At 40.9% G+C, this 20,481-nt stretch overlaps 1 protein-coding gene across 1 annotated transcript in view; it reads right to left on the minus strand.

Annotated features, from left to right (window-relative positions):
* The window catches only part of CNTNAP2 (contactin associated protein 2), a 1,659,707-nt gene that overhangs the window by 648,239 nt on the left and 990,987 nt on the right, over positions 1 to 20,481 (minus strand). Inside the window, exon 10 of the mRNA XM_075921713.2 lies at positions 16,389 to 16,560. Coding sequence (XP_075777828.2) covers positions 16,389 to 16,560 — 172 coding nt within the window. The remainder of the gene's footprint in view (positions 1 to 16,388; positions 16,561 to 20,481) is intronic.

The following is a 20,481-nucleotide window of genomic DNA, read 5'->3' on the forward strand; positions in this document are numbered from 1 at the left end:
GATGGGGAATGGAAGCACACCAGTTCCCTGAGTAATACTTTCAAAAAGGACCGTAAGGAACTTAGTCACTTAAGTACTAATGCAAGTGTGATTTAAAAGCCAGATTTTTCAATGTCATTTAGATACCTGACTGCCATTGAAATCAGTGAGAGCTGGATGTCTACATAGCTTTGAAAATCTGGCCTGTAGGTACTTAGGAGCATATAATCTCACTATCAAACAGAACTGGGCTCCTAAGTGCTCAATTCACTGTTGAAAATGGGATTTAAGATGCTAAATTATTTACCACCTTCTAAAATTTTTATCAAAAGAGATTAAATGAGTTGCCCAATGTCCCGGAGGCAGAATCAGCAATTGAATCAAGTCCCCTGTGTCCCAATCACCACAAAATCTATGATTTTTTTTCATAATTTTGTGGTATGATGATTTTCAAAAGCACTCTATTCCCCTTTCAGTCCACGAGGACTGGGTGCCTCCCCAGTTCAGGTGCTCTTGAAAACCCACTAGACATCTATCTGAATCCTTAGGCACACTTTTACCTCAAGAGCCTAAGTCATTTTGAAAAGAGACTTGGGACACTTTTCAAAATTTTACCTGTGTAACCTTTCAAATCTTTGTCTGAATAAAGAAAAAATACAGTCATGAATTAGAGTGCTATAGAATTACATCCCAGCATGCTCCACAATAATAAGTGTTCATGTAGACATGCCCCAAGTCTTTGTCCAGATCTAACAAGCTTCATCGCATGTGGGGAAAAGTACATATATCTGTTCTGCGTTAAACAACTTAAATCTCCAGTACTGTCAGTCTGGAACTCTTCACCAACACAATATTCTGTTCATTAAAAAAAAAAGTTACAATAAAGTAATCAGTTTTAGGCGAGTGGAACTGGACTTCACCTCACCCTAAAATCAAGCCCTGATTATACTATTCACAAGAAACAGCCTTTGCTTTCATTCTTTTTCAAGCTGTCAAATGTCACATTATGGCTACGTCTAGACTGCAGGCTTCTTTTGAAAAAGCTTTTCCAGAAGAAATCCTCTGAAAAAAACTTCTCCAAAAGAGAATGTCTACACAGCAAAGGTGCATCAAAAAAGCAATCTGCTTTTTCAAAAGATAGAGTCCACACTGAATGGACGCTATCTCACATTTAAGCTGTGATTACTATGGACAGAGTGGCCATCAGAGCACCTGTGCTTTTTTCTCTTTCCTCTTCTTTCGAAAATACTCCCTCTTCCCCATCCATAAACACCTTCTTCCAAAAGAGTTCTTTTGGAAAAAAGGCTTCTTCCTCAGAGAAAGAGGTTTACCAATGTTGGAAAAACCCCTCTGTTCTTTCGATTTTCTTTCGAAAGAACGCAATTGCAGTGTGGACATAAGTGAACTTTTTTTTTTAAACAGCTGTTTTTCTTTAAAAATGGCAATTTTTCCAAAAAAAAAAAACCCATGTAGTGTAGACACAGCCTAAATGTACTAGTCCAATATCAAGATTGGCTGTAGAATGAACACAAACCAAAACTGCAAATGACACCCACCCACAAAGCTGCTGTTTTCATGGCTCGCTAAACATATTTAGTGCATTATTCATTTTCATTCAATGAGGCAAAGCACTATGACCACCTATCCAACTCATTTTTTAACTTTAGAAATGATAGGTCAACAATATTTTCCTCTGTTCCAAATTCAGTACATTAATTCCATTCATATCCTCCTTTTAAACAAGTAATACTTTAATGTATGCCACTGGCCTGGATTCAGGCTAAGAGCTCAATGCTGATGAATTCTAAAACACCTGCAAAACTGGTTCTTTGCCACCTTGAGACCTTTTCAAGCTTCTCTATGTAGCGGAACAAATGTCCTTGTTAGTGGGTAGAATTACTCAGTCACCTCCAGGTGCATAATGGAAGTTGTGCTTTCTCTCTGCTTGTTCACTGCAGAATTTAGTTTATGAATTTATTGATTTTTTGCAAAGATTTATGAAGAGCTAAAACATAATGAAAAGCAAGCACTATTTCCAGACCAGACCTAGATTAGGTAACTTTAGATATGATTTGGAATAGGGTTCCTTTACAAAACAAACAAACAAAAAAACCCCCCCAAAATCCCAGGTAATAGGCATGTTAATTGTGTAAACAGCTACATGCTACCAGACAATCCTGCATTTATCAGTTAATCCTACTGACTATGGGCATCCTCTCCCACTGCCTCTGTATCAGAGGCTGCAAGGGGGAGGCGGGAGATGGTGCCCGTGGGGAGCCAGCTTTTAAGCTGGCTCCCTGCACATACTGGCTCAACTCCCATGGAACCTCCTGCCTCCTCCTCCCCCACCCTCCCTATGCTACTGCGGCTGTATCAGAGGCAGCAGCACAGAGGGTGGGAGGGCAGGTGGGAGCCAATACACATGAGGAGCTGGGTTTAAGATGGATCTGCATGTGCGTTGGCTTCCACGAAGCCACCTGTCCTATGGAGTTGCCTGCTCCATTCTCCTCCCCCACATGCTGCTGTCTCAATAGGAAGGCAGCAGCATTCCATGGGGGGCAGGCAAGAGACGGTACACACGAGAAGTGGCTTTCAAGCTGGCTCCAGGAGCATTTTGGCTTCCGCAGAGCCACCTGCCTCCCACACTGCTGCTTCTTTATCAGAGGCAGTGGGGGCAGGTGCTCACTTTAAAACAACTCTCGGTGATCACTGGCTCCCAACTGCCTCCCTCCTCCCCCCACCATCTGTAACCACTAAAATTTCAAGCAGTTACACGTTCCCACACAAAAAGTTAGTTAACATTGTTACCGGGGGAGTTAAAGTAAATAAATATAAAGGGCATCATTATCATCATTGTCCTTCTAAGGTTGAATTAAGTTGCTATGGCAAAACTATATTTACACCCACTCAGTAGCCAATTTGTGTTGTCAAACTGGTGTAAACAGACCTTTGCATAAATGAGAATCAGACTCAAAAATACTTTTTCAAAGGTCGTTTATTAAAATCCTATGCTGTTGAGTCCTACAAATACACTGGAAATTACCAAGTATAATTCATTTCAAATGGTAAAGATACAGCTCTATAATGACTCATTTGACAAGGGTAAATGCTAGTCAGACAATACAATAATTGTTCAAAGGCTCTATACTTGAGCTGAAATATCTTTTGGGGTAGTTGATTACATATTCCTATCTAATGGCAATTCTAACATAGGCAACCAGATTCATTAGAATACTACAGTGTTGCAACATTTTCTAAATTCTTACATAATTAGTTATACTGTAGCAGCATTTTTAATTGCACACCAATGTTGATATTAATCATTGCTGGAATAAATATAATTAACTACATTGGTAAAATGAACAAGGACTCAAACTTTGCAATCAGTATATGGCTGTAATAAGAAAATCCAACAATATAAGGAATGATGCAATGCCATTTTACATCAATATGTCATTACTGAAGGTCTGTTATTGAAAACAATCCTAATGTGCCTCCCCACAAAATGAAAGCAAAACAACTAGTTTAGACAACCAGAGTTTGATTTCCACCCTTTTTCTTTTCCTCCAGCCACCTCTCCCCCCTCAAGAGTATTGGCCAAATGTTCTCATGGTAGCTGAATATGGAGTGTTTTTGTCCCGATGGCCAGAAAAAAGGGAAGGGGTTATCTTCCCCCATTTATGAAACTCCATCTGCAAATGCATAGAAGTGGGGGGAAAATGGGGAAGTTTCTTCTGGATGGAGAGGAGAGGAACAAGTGAGTGGGGATGTGTCCCCTCCTTCTAGTTGCCCAGGAGATAGGAGGTATTTGTATTCTGGTCACTTACGGAGAAGTGCTCTCTCATAGAACTCAAGACTAGCAACAAAACTATTGGCCAAATATATTTTTAAATACATTTAGTTCTTGAGAAATGTTCTAAATAAACAGTTCTACAGAACCAACTGCACGCTATTGGATGCAGCTACGGTCTTTGGGTTGTGAGTTAGTACAGTAAATGGCATGACAGGGTCCTGGTCCCTGGGCGGGGCCCTAGGCAATACTGCAATAACAATATAATTAATAAATAGTACCTCCAAAGAACTGAAAACAGGGTTCTGTCAAAGTGTGTATGTGTGAGACAAAAGTCAATGTCAATAAAGTTTTGACTTCCTGATTTTTTTTTTCAAAATGAGAAATTCAAGTCTAAAGAACTAATCCTGGATTTTTATTTTCTGAATAGTGCACTATACTGTATACACACATTTTTTTCTGTTTTAAAATATATGGCAGTTGAAAAACTGTAAGGAAGTGCTGTGTGGCGGTGGAGGAAACTACTCACAGCACTTTTCCCCCCAAATAATGAAGTAAAATTTGATAAATAATACTTTTCACATCGTATTGTTCTGGATTTTCCTCATATTTCCCCTGTGCACTAACTTTTTTGGCAGGTGAATTGCAATAAGACTATGTGTAAAAAAGTATGTTTTTCTCAGACTTTAATTTTTCAAAATTTCTTTCAGGAAAACTGAAATTTCATACCAGGAGAAGGCTACTTTTCCCTTGAAAAATACTTCAGCAAAAACATTTCCTATTTTCTCAGCAGTTCTATATAATATGATCAGATGGAAGTTCAGTGGCATACGTGAAAATAACTCAATTGTGGTCAGTCTAGTTCAGAGAGTACAGATGTTCATTCTATTAAAAACATTATCACAACTAATACTACGAGGCATTTTTGCTTAAGCTAAGAAACAAGTTCATTAAAAACTTGAAAAACTCTGTCCCTGAAAAATGAGGATGAATGGAGTGGCTAAATCTCCGGGGTTGTTATTCTGGAATCATTTAGAAGCAATACATTCAATGTCTCCTCAGTTGTGATTTATAACATCCCTAAAAAGCATTCAGCACACTCCCACCCATGAAACCAGATGTTCTGTCTACTTCCCTCTTCTGGTCTCCCCACTTTGGGGTGATCTGCTCTTGGGAGTAGAGAAAACCCAATAGCAAGTCTTTGCTTTTCTAGAGCATGGAAACTGCAGTTCCAGTTGGCTCATATGTGCATCACATATGAGGGCATTCTTCTTAGTTTCCACCAACTGAATGATTTACATAGACTTAGGATCTCAAGCTTACTTAGAGAACCAGATGCTGAGAGTTATTTAAAGACTATGCAATAATCAGCTTTAAATATTTTTAAATAGTCTACAATTTGATTAAAAAGGAACTGACTGATGTTGTGGTCATGTTAATGCATTGGTGAGAGTTACTGGATAACTTTATGTAAATTCATTAGTTTTTGATTAGCAGTCACTTCATCTAGAAAAGGTAGTTCTAGAGGGTACTAGTCAATCAGATGTTGGCTTCTTATCACTACTGCAGATGAGCAATATTTACTCTCAAAGATTTACAAAGCAATGTTTTATTGCTTACACTGCCTGAAATTAGCAGAGAAATTAGATAGCCAAATAATCTATGGGAATCATAATTTCCATACATCCATACAACTCTGGCAGACACCTATAGAGAGTTCAGGTGTCATGAAGCTATATTTCATTTTCTATTTCCATTTGTTTGTATTTAGTTATGGTACATTGCACTTTATCGATGAATTCAACATATGTTATACATAATCTATAACATATTGGAGATTAGATTTTAAAAATATTTTTAGCAACTCATGTTGTTATCCAATGATAAAATCCATATTATCAGTCACTGCAAGGCCAAGAGCACTTAGAAACACTCCCAGGCTGCCAGGATAAATTAGCTCTGAGCAATAATTCCTGTTCAAAGTCCTGCGCTAATATTGTAATGTACAACTGTACCATCTGGATTATAACTCCATACTGAGTTTGTTAACGAGAAGTAAAGGAGATATATAGGGATATGAGCTGTCACTAGTGCAGTATGTTGACCATTGTGGCAGAAATGTGCCTTACATTGCAAGTGTGTTAATAGATGAAGCTACTGGAGGGGCGGGAGAGGGGGGAAGAAAGATTTCTCTATAATTATTTTAATTAACCAATTACTGTTACTGTTATTTCTTCCACTACATCATCAACATACATAGCTTCCCCAGATTCCTTGGCTTGTTATCAGTACAAAAGCTTGTGTATTCCATTATACATACACATAAACCATTGTATCGCTAGTAAGAAAGGAAATGTTTCTTAGTGTTGGAGTCTTTCTGCAAATGGGAACTTGATTTGCAGGTTTATGAAAAATAGTAAAAAGCTTTATTAGAGGACACAGGAAGAATGACCACTAAAAAGCCACAGGTTCCACAAATCTTTGTCAATTATAATTGTAATATTCTAATGTGTGAGCTTTATTATTTCTATTTTTGTTAGTGTTCTAGAAAAAATAAGGAATTTTGACCTCTTACAAATGTATGGCATTTTCAGAACTGGGAACGTCAACAAAACATTGCTTCCAGGCTTAGTGAAATACAAGAATTCAGAGTATTCCTCCTCTTTTCCTTATATTCCTTATTTAAAAATGGCCTCTTCCTTATGATGCAATCTGGCTAACAATAAAAAAATGCCATTTCAAGATATTTTCAACCAAATGGCTGAAATTTACAGCAAGAATCATTCATTTTGGCAGCTAATCTTTTTGCTCAGTGGGAGACCTCACTCAAGTGTGTCCATGAAAGCAATTTCCATGTTGATGAAGACTGAAGCCTTGATCAGTCTGTGCCAAATAAGTGGGGGAAAAAAACAAAAATAAAAAACAGGAAGATACCAATATCACAGTCAGACAAATATCTACCTTTTCAAGGGAAACAGAAGTACAAAAACATACGGTAGCTATAGTACTTGGATTTTTTTAAAGAGATCCACACTTAGCAGTGTTCTAATCTGATAGCTTGCCAAACTAATCTGATAGCTTTCTTTGATAGGATAACGAGCCTTGTGGATAAGGGAGAAGCGGTGGATGTCATATACCTAGACTTTAGTAAGGCATTTGATACGGTCTCACATGATATTCTTATTGATAAACTAGGAAAATATAACTTAGATAGGGCCACGATAAGGTGGGTGCATAATTGGCTGGATAACCGTAGTTAGAGAGGAGTTGTTAACAGTTCTAAATCCTGCTGGAAAGGGATAACAAGTGGAGTTCCGCAAGGGTCTGTTTTGGGACCCGTACTGTTCAATATCTTCATCAATGATGTAGATATTGGGATAGAGAGTACGCTTATTAAGTTTGCAGATGATACCAAACTGGGTGGGGTTGCAACTTCTTTGGAGGATAGGGACATAATTCAAAATGACCTTAGCAAGTTAGAGAAATGGTCAGAGGTAAACAGGATGAAGTTTAATAAAGAGAAATGCAAAGTGCTCCACTTAGGAAGGAACAATCAGTTCCATACATACAAGATGGGAAGCGACTGTCTAGGAAGGAGCATGGCGGAAAGGGATCTAGGGGTCATAGTGGACCACAAGTTGAATATGAGTCAACAGTGTGATGCTGTTGCAAAAAAAGCAAATATGATTCTAGGTTATATCAACAGGTGTTTTGTAAGCAAAACTCGTAAAGTCATTCTGCCGCTCTACTCTGAACTAGTTAGGCCTCAGCTGGAGTACTGTGTCCAGTTCTGGGCGCCACATTTCAAGAAAGATGTGGAGAAATTGGAAAGGGTACAGAGAAGAGCGACAAGAATGATTAAAGGTTTAGAGAACATGATCTATGAAGCCAGGCTTCATGAACTGGGCTTGTTTAGTTTGGAAAAAAGAAGATTAAGAGGGGACATGATAGCGGTTTTCAAATATCTAAAAGGGTGTCACAAGGAGGAAGGAGAAAATTTGTTCCTCTTGGTTTCTGAGGACAGGACAAGGAGTAATGGGCTTAAAGTGCAGCAGGGGAGGTTTAGATTGGACATTAGGAAAAAATTCCTAACTGTCAGGGTGGTCAAATATTGGAATAAATTGCCAAGGGAGGTGGTGGAATCTCCCTCTCTGGAGATATTTAAGAACAGGTTAGACAGACATCTGTCAGGGATGGTGTAGACGGAGCTTGGTCCTGCCTTGAGGGCGCTGGACTCGATGACCTCTTGAGGACCCTTCCAGTCCAATTATTCTATGATTCTATTCTATGATTCTATGATTCTATGAGGCAGAATGTTTTAATAGAACTACTTGTAATACCTTATTTTCAGATGTTTATAACACAGCCATAAATACCCATTAGGATTGATGCTTGGTATATTAGTTTTCAGTCAGCCCTGAAATAGATTTCTTTTGAAGTGTAAGCTACAAAATAATAGATTTGGTTGTTTTTAAACAACAGAGAGTAGGCAGAACAATAGTTTCACTGTCTCCTCTTCCCTCACCACATGAAACAACAACAACAAAGATTTGCATAGCTTTTTCCGATTGCATTTCTGGAAGAGGCTTGTCTGCCAAATGGTGGAAAAGCCTTCTTTTTCAGTGAAGCCCTTATTCCTCATAGAACGAGGTATACAGGGCTCCCCAAAAGAGAGCAAAAAAAAGCAGAAGAGCAAACGCGTTCCCTGGACACGGCGGAGGTTTTCCGGGATACCTCCAATATTCCAGAAAAACCCACCAGTCTAGACGTATCCTTAAAGGTGTTGGAGATGTTTCCTCTACCCTGTTTGCTAAGAGTTTAAATCACTAGGAGCTGAAATCACCTGAGATTGATGGGCACATGTCACAGTAAAGAAGTGGATAGCAAAGGATGGCGACTGAAAGCCAACAGGGCGATGGTGAAGAGATGCGATTAGTGGTCAGCAGAGCAATGGTAGCATGACAAGGAGTCAGCAGGGTGGCAGTGGAGATATGTAACGAGTGACTAGCAAGGCGATGAAAGAGAGCTGTGAGCAGCAGATGGTGAGTGACCAGAAAGGTGAGTAAGATGCCTCCTTACCTTCCCCCACTCAGGATGGGAGGTGAACTCTGTGGATACAGCTCTGAATCTGGGTCTTCCCTGAGTAAGGGCAGCAATTGTGAGTGGGATGCAGAGAAGGGGTGGGCATGTGAAGGGGACATTTACATTGCTGGACGTAAGAACCTGAGAAGAAAAGTCATTGCCCAACCTTTTTGGGGAAGGACTTTTAATCATGGGTTTATGTTTATGAACGCTGTTTGCAGTGTTTTCCCAAATTAATGCCAAGTTATTTCCCTCCCTTTTTATTAAGTTTCCTTTCTATGCTTAGACCAAAAAGGACACATCTTATCCCCTTCCCCTGAATATATTCCTTAGAATATCTGCTGTCACTTTGAAATTCTGTAAGATTATTACAGGAAAAGAAACAGACAAAGCATTTCTTTCCTGAAAGCTGTGTAGACCTCATACCCTGGTCTGTAAAAAACAAGATTATATAAACACCCACAGTTTCAAAGCAGCGTAACAATTAGCAGTGTGGATTGATTTAAATAAAAGCAATTTAAGTTGCTGATTTTAGTCATAATTTAAATCACCAGGAAATCTTGAATTGAAAAATTGATTTTATTAATGTTTTGCATCTGTACTTTCTTTATAAAGTTGGTTTTCATTGATTAGGAATAATTAAATCATGTTGGCGTGAAACTAAATATCAGCTGCATACTAAAGACTTTGCTAATCAGGAGGATATCTATAAGCACTTAATTAATCAACTCTATAAGGAAGTTTACATATATTCATATTCTTAATTGTAATGTATTATGTTAGAAAATGGTGAATGATATTTTACTTATTACATAATCAGGTCTTTTATTAGGGTTATGATTTCTGTTAAATTCTGCTTGGATAGAGATTCAAATTTAATTGAAAATGCATAAAATAGCATTTTTTTTTACTGCATGGAACTATCTTAAATGTGCTGGAAAAAGAAAAACAATATATCCATAGTTGGCATGTAAAATTCACTGATTTATTAAACAAATGAAGCATATCTGAAGTTAATCAGTTCAATTAATTTATCTGGTTACCATGTCCTTCAAGATTTTCTATCTAAAAGATCTCACACTCTCGCACCTATTTTTTATTCATAGACTAGAATATGAAGACAAGCTTTCTTGCTTTCTCAGATCCCTAACTGTTTCTGAACTTGAATGAACTAGACATTGAACTGAACCAGTAGAATACATTGAAATGAAGATATATTTGGACCTCTAATCTGGCAACCCTGGAAAACAGGCTATGCCAGACTAAGGAATGTTTGCAGACTGTGGAGGGTGCTGGGGTGGGATCTGGAGGAAGGGAGGATGCACAAGGGGAGTGAAGGGGTACCCCGCTCCCCAGGAAAACATAGCTCTGTGCTTCTGCCGCTCCCAGGCAACACTCTCCAATACCATAGGAGTGGCAGAGGAAAAAGCTCCTGAGAAGCACTTCACTGCACTGCCGTCCCCCAGCTGGAAGGGAAGAGGAGCAGCAGCACACAGACCCACTTCCTCCTCCCCCTGCCAGGTTCTGAACCACAGTTGCTCTTAGGTCAGGGACACCCAGAGTACAGAGGTTCAGGTGTTCAGTCTCTTTACATCTGCAGCAAAGTCAACTGGAGTTAAAAGCTAGTTTAAGAACTTCCACTGACTGTGGTTCTAGATGTTTAACCAGTGACTGCTTATGAATCAGTGGTTTAATTTTCATTAAAACTTGGCAGCAAATACATACTATTTTTTTGTATTTTGTTTAAATGATTTTAATAGATTACAATATGTTCAGGGCTTAGCATATGTTGTCACTTTGAAATAATTTTTAAAAGATAAACCTTTCTTGAATTTAAATAAAAAATCCTTTTAACAGGCAGTCCCCGGGTTACGTACAAGATAGGGACTATAGGTTTGTTCTTAAGTTGAATTTGTATGTAAGTTGGAACTGGCTCCAGATTCAGCCGCTGCTCAAACTGATCAGTGGCTGACTACAGGAAGCCCTAGGCAGAATTGCTCTGCCCCCGGCTTCCTGGAATCAGCCGCTGATCAGTTTCAACAGCGGCTGAATCTGGACTCCTGGGACAGAACAGCTGGGGTCCCCGCAGGACCAACCCGGCAGCACCCCAGCTGCTCTACCCCAGGCATCCCGGAACAAAAGCCTAATCTGCTGGGGGGGGGGGGGTGCACTAGCTGCGCCCTCTCCCTCCCGCCAGCAGACCAGGGAGACCCGAGCAAAGCCGCAGAGGCGCAAAGGTCCCGCCGCCTCTGCGGGTTTGCTCCTGTCTCCCTGCTGTGCTGTGTCACACCAGGGAGACCCGGAGCAGCTTTTCTCGCCCCGGAGGACACGGCGGCAGGACCGCTGCGCTCTGGGCGGTCCCGCCACCCGCGAGCTCCGGGGCAAGAAAAGCCCCATTCATAAGTGCGGATCTGACATAAGTCGGATCCGCGTAAGTCGGGAACTGCCTGTACTTCCTTTTTGTAAAAAAAAAAAAAAGATTATTTGTTTTCACCCTGGCAATTGTTGTAACTGAATGCAGAAAGTTCCAGCCATTTTCATTTGGAGCTATGTTAGCGGTGTTTTGTCGGACATTGCTCCTTTTCCTTATTTCACTAGGAATTAGGAAAAAGGAAAATGTTTTGAAGAAGACAATAAAAATGAACATATACAAATGCTCAAATGACCTCTGCTCAGAGTAAGCCTCTGTCTTACTCTGAACCGAGTTTTGTTAGTTTGTGCTAGAACTTCTGCTATTCTCCTAAAACTTATGTATTTGATACAAGTGCATGTGTGGGGATGTTCACCAATGATCTTCCTCTGAGGAACTAAGTACACCCAGGAAAGCGTCATGTTACAACAAAGTTCCAAGAGGCTGCCCATCTACTACATATTGTATCTCGAGATTCAATTTATTCACCTTGGGGATGAAATTGCTTGTTTCTCTAAGGTGCCAGTACACTGATTTAGTCTCTAACTCACCTGCCATTTTTGCTCTTGTGACCTGGCACTAACTGGTTCTTTTGTTCAGTTTAAGAAACGGAAAAGAAGGTTACTTTCCTGGTGCAGTAACTGGAGTTCTTTGAGATGGTTTTCCCTGTGGGTGCTCCACGTTAGGTTCTTGAAAGCTGCTATGCCTCTAATCAGAGATTTTTGGTAGCAGCACCCATAGTCGTCTGTGCATGTGAAACTGTCGGTGCGTGACATTTGAAACAGCCATTCCGCATGCACAGCCAGTTGTCCCCTCAGTTCCTTCTCTGACCCGGATATAGATGCGTCCGAAGCAGAAGGAAGGAAGGGTGGGTGGTAGAGCACCCACAGGGACAAACATCTCGAAGAACTCCAGTTACTGTACCAGGTGAGAAACCTTCCCTTCTTCTTTGAGGAGTGTCTCTGTGGGTGCTCCACCTTAGGTGATTATGAAGCAGTAGTTATGCTTGGAGGTGGAAGCTTTGGGAGATACAAGTTGGTAAACAAAAGTACTGTTCGGCCGAAGTGGGTATCAGATGCTGTAAAAGTCTGTATGGTGTAATGCTTTGTGAATGTGTGTGCCAAAGCCCATATGGCAGCTCTGCAGATTTCCTCCATTGACATGCCCCAGAGATATGCAGTCAACTCTGCCATTGCTCTTGTAGAGTAAGCCTGGATTTTTATTGGGGTGTCTTACTGGAATATATAGTAGGCCAAGTGTATACAACCTGAGATCTATTTGGACAATGGAAATGAGGAATCCTTGAGATCTCTCTGCAGTTAAGACAGAGATGTGGAGTACTGCAGAAGGATTTTGTGCATTGTAGGTAGAATGCAATTACCCTGTGGACATCTAAGGTATGCAACTCAGCACCATGTATCCTTGTGGGGTTTCAGGAAGAAGACAGGAAAATATATGGGTTTGTTGCAATGGAATGAGGTAAGTATGTTTTGAGAAACTTGGAGTGTATGCAGGACCACTTTGTCCTTATGAAAAATTGTTGGGGTTGGGGGGGGGGGAGTCTGACATCAAGGTTCCTAGCTCACCTATTTTTCATGCTAAGATAATTGTGACAAGGAAAGAGACCAGGTAGCAAGTGGCTCAGAGGTCTTGCCTATTATTACCCTGAGCTCTAGGTTTAAGCCCTATGTGGGCGTTGGGTCCCTTAGAGGTAGAAACATATTGTGTAGGCCCCTGAGAAATCATTTGATGGAAAGGTGAGGAAAGGTGGAATAATCCTGTACTGGGGCATGCAGAGCTACCATGACAGCGAGGTGTACCTTGATAGAGCTAAGGGATAAGCTGCTCTGGTGTAGGCTTAGTAGGTACTCAAGGATCTGTGAGATATCTGCAGCCACTGGAGTGCAGTTATGTTCTGAGCACCATACTGTGAAACGGTGCCACTTGTGCTTATATGTCTCTCTCATTGCAGGTCTATGACAGTTCATGATGACTTCCTGCATGCCTTCCGGGCACGCGGTTTCAAGGGGGGGTTAACCAGCTAGCATCCTTGCATAAAGATGAAGCATCTGGACACTGGGATTGTATATCTGCCCATTCTATTGTGTAAGCAAGGATGTAACTGGCGGAAAGCGGTGTAGAAGAGCGATGATCATCTGTAGAAGGTATGGGTACCATGTTTGTCTGGGTCAGCAGGTGGCTGTAAGAATGACCCTGGCTCTATCTTGTTTGATTTTCAGAATCACCTATTGAAGAAGTGGGAATGGCAGGAATGCATATAGCAGGGGTGCTTCCCATTTAATGCTGAATGCGTCCCCTAGAGAGTTGTCGCCTATGCCTGCTCTGGAGCAGTACTGTGGACACTGAGGCTACATCTAGACTGCAAGCCTCTTTCGAAAAAGAGCATCTAGACTACAACCAATACTTTCAAAAAAGCATACCGCTTTTTTGAAAGAGAGCACCCAGGCAGTTTGAATGCTCTCTTTCGAAAAAGCACAGTTTGCATTCCATAGCACCTTTTTTCAAAAGAGTTCTTTTGGAAAAAGGTGTTATTCCTCGTAAAATGAAGTTTCTGCAGTCGAAAAAACTGCTGCTTTCTTTCAATTTACTTTCAAAAGAACACGGCAACAGTCTAGACGCAGGGGAAGTTTTTTCAAAAAAGGCCACTTTTTTCTGAAAAAACCCTGTAGTCTAGACACACCCTATGTGTACAACTGTATTGCAAACACGTCCAATGTGGGGGATCCCTACATTTTGACTAGATGAATCAGCACTGAGGGATTGATTTCCCACTCATGATTCTGCGGAAAGTGTCTGCTGAGGTGGTCGGCTAAGACATTTTGCCCAGGAGGTAGGTCACCACTAATTGGGATGCACCATTCCCATAGGTGAACTGCTTCCCAACACATCCGATACAATTGGGCTCCTCTCTGTCGATTTATATAATACATTGTTGTGATATTGTCTGTGAGCATTTGTACTGTTTTCTTTTGGATCAGAAGGAGGCAGTCTAAGCAAGCATTGCAGACTGCCCTGAGCTCGAGTAGATTGATATGTTGTTTGGCATAATCTGGAGCCCATTGTGCTTGGATAACTCGGTGATGTAGATGGGTTCCCCATCCTATCTGTCCATGGTGATTGTAAGAAGGACTCCCCTGCACACATTGTTGTGAATAGTCCACCCAGTGAGTGAGCTCTTTATCTTGGAGGACATAGTGAGTTGTTAGTTTACATCATAGATGTATGGTCTGTATACCTTGTATAACAAGGCCTACAGTGGTCTCATATGGAGGTGGGCATATGGTACCACAAATGTGTCTGCAGCCGTATGTCTCAGAAATTGGAGACAGTGCCGAGCTGTTATGCCCAGACTGGCCTGTGCTAGAGATATAAGGTCTACAATTGCTGAGACTCTCTGTTCTGGTAGGGAGGTTATCGCTGTCCTACAGTCTAGATGCACTCCTTTAAAATCTAGTGTCTGAGTAGGAGTGAGTATGCACTTTGATAAGTTTATCTGGAGGCCTAAGCTGTCAAATAGGGCCATGGTGGTTTTGACTGCCACTGTGTGCTGTGGGGCCCTTTAGTAGACAGTCCTCCAAGTATGGGAATATGGTGATCCCCATTCTGTGTAAATGAGCTGCCACTACGGTAAGGACCTTTGAGAAACCCCATAGGGCTGCTGAAAGTCCAAAGGGTAATAACACTCTGTATTGGAATGCCACTCCCCTATGGTGAATTGCAGGAAGCGTCTATGTGCCAGATGTATTGATATATGAATATAGGCATCCGGGAGGTTGAGGTTCGACAGCCAAGCTCCCTTTTCTATGGCAGAAATGATAGTTGTGAGGGTTGCTGCTAAGCTACAACTGAAGTCGGCAATGGTAGAGAAGAAACTGAGGGCATGGTTGGCTAGACATGTGGAATGACTGTTTCAAATGTTGCATGCTGGCAGTTCTGTGTGTGCAGCCGGCCATGGGCACTGCTACCAAAAATCTCCAATTAGAGGTGCTGCAGCGCTCAAGCATGTAAGGTAGAGCACTCACAGGGACACTCCTTGAAGTAGTAGGAAGTCTTTTTGAACTGTTCACACTTACCACTTTTCTAGTGCAATGAATTGTGGACACAATAGTTTGTCTACTCAAGAAGTAGAATTTCACATGTACCCATTTTTTATTTTCCAAAAAAATGGACCTAAAACTCTGCAAATGTACCAGTTTACCAAATTGCACTAAAAGCTACTATGACCAATGCCCATATCAAAGCTTGTTAAAAATTCTATCTTCCCTAACTCGAACCACACCCTGGGAAAAACCTGAAGAATTAGATAAGATGTGCAGTAGCCCAGAAGATTAATACACTTTGGCTCTGTTGAACTTACAACAAGTAGTCCTATGGCACCTTAAAATTAACCAAAATATAAAGAATCAGGAGCTCTCATGGGCAAAATCCACTTCATCTGATGAAATAGGTTTTGTCCACGAAGGCTCATGATTCTATATATTTTGGTTAGTCTCTAAGGTGCCACAGGATTAATCATTTTTAAAGTTACAGACTAACATGGCTACACATCAGGGATATTTATGTTATTTGTAAGCCTAGTAAAATTTGGATTTATGTTATAGTCCTCTAGTGACAAGTTAGGAAAAAAAAACCTATATCTTGAAAGAGAACATCACTCCTCAAAACTCCCTAATTTCACAAACATCTCTCCTCCCCCAAACCCTCACAACTACAGTATTAAATACTACAAAATGGATTATCCTCTCAGCTTCACAAATAAGTTTGCTGCCAGCAAGATTCTATGTGCAATCTCCTTGGGATTTCTATATTTCTTACATACCCCACAGTAATTAGAATAGTATTTTAAAAATGTGACCCAAAACCTGATTCTGAGAAAAATCTGTGAAACCTATGTTTGAATAAACCAGAATCAACAATATTCTCCTTGTTCTGACATCTTTTCTGGCTATCTCCCTAGTAACAATAGTCTGACCAACAGACGATAAGGATTATGCAGAGACCGTATGAACTTTTCGTAAAAGGGAGTTTCCTCTATAACATTGTGTGCTTTCAGAATCTACACTTTTAAAATCTTTAGGTGTTGCCAATGGCTACTCTCTTACTTACCTGTCAATAATGGCACACATATCAATACTGACATTGGCAAAGCTTCCCAGTTTTCCTTGTTCTACTGCATGCAAATCCACCAGTTGATCATCCACATGAATAAGCTGCATGCATCCTTGGAATGAGAGCTGGAGCAGGGAACGGTCGGAATCATTTGTTTGTGTTAGGAACCCTGTAGAGCAAAGAAAGCAAGAAGATTGTTACCTTCAGCGGATAACACACACTCCGAAAACTCAAAACAGCACTTCTCCTGTTACCAAAGACACGGCTTCCTGGAAATGTGAGAAGAATCACAAAAGACACTATTTAAGTAAGTTGCATCTCTACTAATGCAACAGGATAATAATTTGTCAGTATAGGTCATGATTTCTTCTTTAATTGTTTCCATCTGGTGGACGGCTACCTTTAGGTTTAGATAGCTGGTCTCCAGTACATTGCTGACACCCAACCACCCTCCCTTGTTACGATGGTTAAAGGGCAGGGGCAAGGGAGTTTTATCCTCTCCATACCAAACACAGGAATTCTAACAATATTCCCCAGTTCCTTCAGGGGATGCCTTCACCCCAACTCCACTTCCAACACTGGTCTCTTAGGGCACTAGACTCCTCATGCAATAGTATCTATGATGGACACTGGTCACCTGCTAAACTGTCATACCTTGAACCATGGTATTTCTTGTCTTACTCAACTAGATCCTGCAGCAGCTGTGAAACCCACCTCAGTCTGACCAGTCAGGCAATAAGGCAAAGAAAAGGTGACTGGAGCTATGCCAACAGCAGCCCCAAACCTCAAATCTAATGCTAATTGCAGAGGTGGGAATCCAGCTGTGAGAAGGGATTCAAGCTCGAGGGCAGGTTTATACACCCTCCTCCAGGTGCATATGGGTCAATAGTTCACCTGAAGCTTACTGGGCCACTCACCTAATCAGGTGATGCCTTGCCTGTTCCTCACCATTCCCCTTTCTGAGCCCCTCTCCCCCTCAGGCAAGGACACTTAAAGGGCCACTCTCTCCTCAACCACACAACAGTCCACACAGAGCCTTTGAGATTGCAGTGGTTGTATTCTGACAGTAATTCCTTTCTTCATCAAAGTGGAGCCTACTTGACAGTCCATGATTCAGCTTTTAGAGGCAAAATTATTGCTTTGGGTATAAGAATAGGATCTGGAGGAGGCAACTGCTCATGATTGCAGCTGTATTTATTTCATGGGAGGAAAGACAATTATTACAGGGCAACTTCATATTTCCGAAATACATTTTAACATCCAGAATCAACCAAACGCTACTTTATAAAAACACTATAAAATAATTCAATACATTCTTGAAAAAATATTCAGATCTTCAACTTAGGAATCATTTAAAGAGGGTTAGAAAATAAGTCAGAAAATATACAAAAATATCTTATTGCCTCTGTATAAACCTACTATATACCCACTTCTTGCATACTGCATGCAAATGTGGTCACCACAGCTCAAAAAAGATATCTTAGCACTGAAAGGAGTTCAGAAAAGGGCAACACAAATGATTAGGGACGTGGAATGGCTGTCACATGAAGAGAAATTAAGAAGACTGGGAATTTTCAGCTTAGAAAAGAGGAGACTGAGGGGAGCTATGGTAGAGGTATATAAAATCATGAACTGGTCTGGAAAGAGTGAATTAACAAAAGTTATTTACTTGTTCCCATAACATGAGAACTAGGGGCCACCAAATGAAATTAATAGGTAGCAGGTTTAAAACAAACAAAAAGAAGTACTACTTCATGTAACGCACAATCAATCTGTGGAACTCCTTGCAAAAGGATGTTTTGAGGCCAGGACTTTAACAGGGTTCAAGAGCTAGATAAAATTCATGGAGGATAGGTGCTTTAATGGCTATTAGCCAGGATGGGCAGGAATGGTGTCCCTAGCATCTGTTTGTCAGAAGCTGGGATTGGGCATCTGGCATTGGTCACTGTCGTAAGACAGGATACTGGGCTAGATGGACCTTTGGTCCAACCCAGGATGGCTGGTCTATTGTTCCAATCTCACACAGACCAGTATTGTTCTATTTATTTAAAAAGAGCTATGCTTAGTTACACTGAGGATTTGGCCTGTTGTGGTTTCCTTTTCTTTCCCTCCATCCCAATACCACCTGATAACAGCCTCAAGAAGCCCAAGAGCAGTCCAGTCAAGTTGCCATCCTCACTTCTGTTTCTCTCCTCTCTCCATCCCACTCATGCAGAGAAATTAAACAATGGCATGTTTACATCCCAAATGGTCGATATACACTTTGTCATTAAATGCATAAAGTATGTGAAAATATCAGTCCTAGTCAATCTCCTATTGGTCAAAAAACATTATATCTATAAAATCCCTTAGAGGTGACAGAGTCGTGGCTATCATGGATTGAATTCTTGTCATATTTTCCTTGTTCATGGTACAAGTTCATGATTGTTGCTCTCTAAAAAGTATTATGTGTATGCCATATCAGAAATATACAGTCATATGATGAAGCCTTGAATTATACCCGGAGAACATAGATTTATTGTTCTATGAACAAAGTCTACTGACAACTCATCAAGTCTCAAATATCCAAATGTCATTACTATAATTAATACCATTTTACAGATAATGGTAAAACAAGACAGATAAAATAAGAGACTGTTCCAATGTGGCATAGCAAAATAGTGGCAGAAGTGGGAACAGAACCTTGAATTATTCATTTCTAGGCTCAAACTCCCATAACTCAACCTTTTATCTCCTCTTTAACATAAGAGGGTAATTGGTGATGTGTTCCTCGTTTTGTTTATGGTGAAAATAAAGATAGCAAATGTATTTGTGCTGAATAAGAGGGAGAAGTGTATATAAACCTGCTCTGCTGACTATTTCCAGAGACTGGTTTCACTAGAGCCAATGATAAAATTTCCAATACTTAAAATGTTTGGACTAATTCCTATAATGTTTCATAGAATCTAGAGCCAGAAAAAGGTAAGTCATTCTGTCTTTCTTTGGCCATGCAGGTTTGATTCTTTCATTTCATTACCTGGTGCTTTCTCCAGCGGGGTTTGAAATGGTGGTTGATGTTAAGGAAAACGATAGGGAAATAGAATGAAATCGCCCAATTTGATAATACCATTAAACTATAAAGAAAATCAGCATAACTTCTAAAGAATCCAAAATCTAACACGACAGAGTGTGCAGCTGTTTAGATTTGAGGTACACTGCAGAGATGCGTGGGGAAGCTTATATGCACAGCATTCAGTGCCAAAAGCGGTGGATCTATATTTGACAGAAATAAAAGTATCATCTCATCTACCTATCCCCTAATCAGTTGTGCTTCTCCCCCTATCCCCTCCAGCATCCACCCTGTCCCAGCCTCACCTCTGGTCTTTCTTCAGCTCCACTTTTTGTTCATCGCCTTCTCTCTCATTCACGGCTGAATGTAGGAGAGACGCACAGGAGCCATTGTTCACAGGAGGGGAGGGGGAAGAAGAGCTTCCTTGAGCTGCTGGGCTCTTTCAGCTTCCATCTCCCCTTATGTAAGGGAAGCTTCAGCTCCTGGGAGGACAATGGGATGGGGCATGCAGAACATGGTTTCTTACAGCAGTTCCTAATGGTTTCTCTGCCCAAAGAGGCAGGGCGGAGGGGGGGGGGCGGGAGCGGGGGGAGAAACCAGACAATCACAGGGACTTTTCCTTTACATAAGAATGGCCATACTGGGTCAGATCAAAGGTCCATCTAGCCCAGCACCCTGTCTGCCGACAGTGGCCAGTATCAGGTGCCCCAGAAGTGGTGGACCGAAGAAAATGATCAAGCAATTTGTCTCCTGCCATCCTTCTCCAGCCTTTGACAAACAGAGGCATGGGGCACCATTCCTTACTCCTTGGCTAATATCCTTTTATGGTCCTAACCTCGATGAATTTATCTAGCTCTTTTTTACACTCTGTTCTAGTCCTAGCCTTCACAGCCTCCTTTGGCAAGGAGTTCCACAGGTTGACTGTGCGCTGTGTGAAGAAGAACTTTCTTTTATTAGTTTTAAACCTGCTACCCATTAATTTCATTTGGTGTCCTCTAGTTCTTCTATTATGGGGACAAGTAAATAACTTTTCTTTATTCA

This window comes from Pelodiscus sinensis, chromosome 2, assembly GCF_052426305.1.
Source record: "Pelodiscus sinensis isolate ZL-2025 chromosome 2, ASM5242630v1, whole genome shotgun sequence".
Lineage (NCBI taxonomy): Eukaryota > Metazoa > Chordata > Testudines > Trionychidae > Pelodiscus > Pelodiscus sinensis.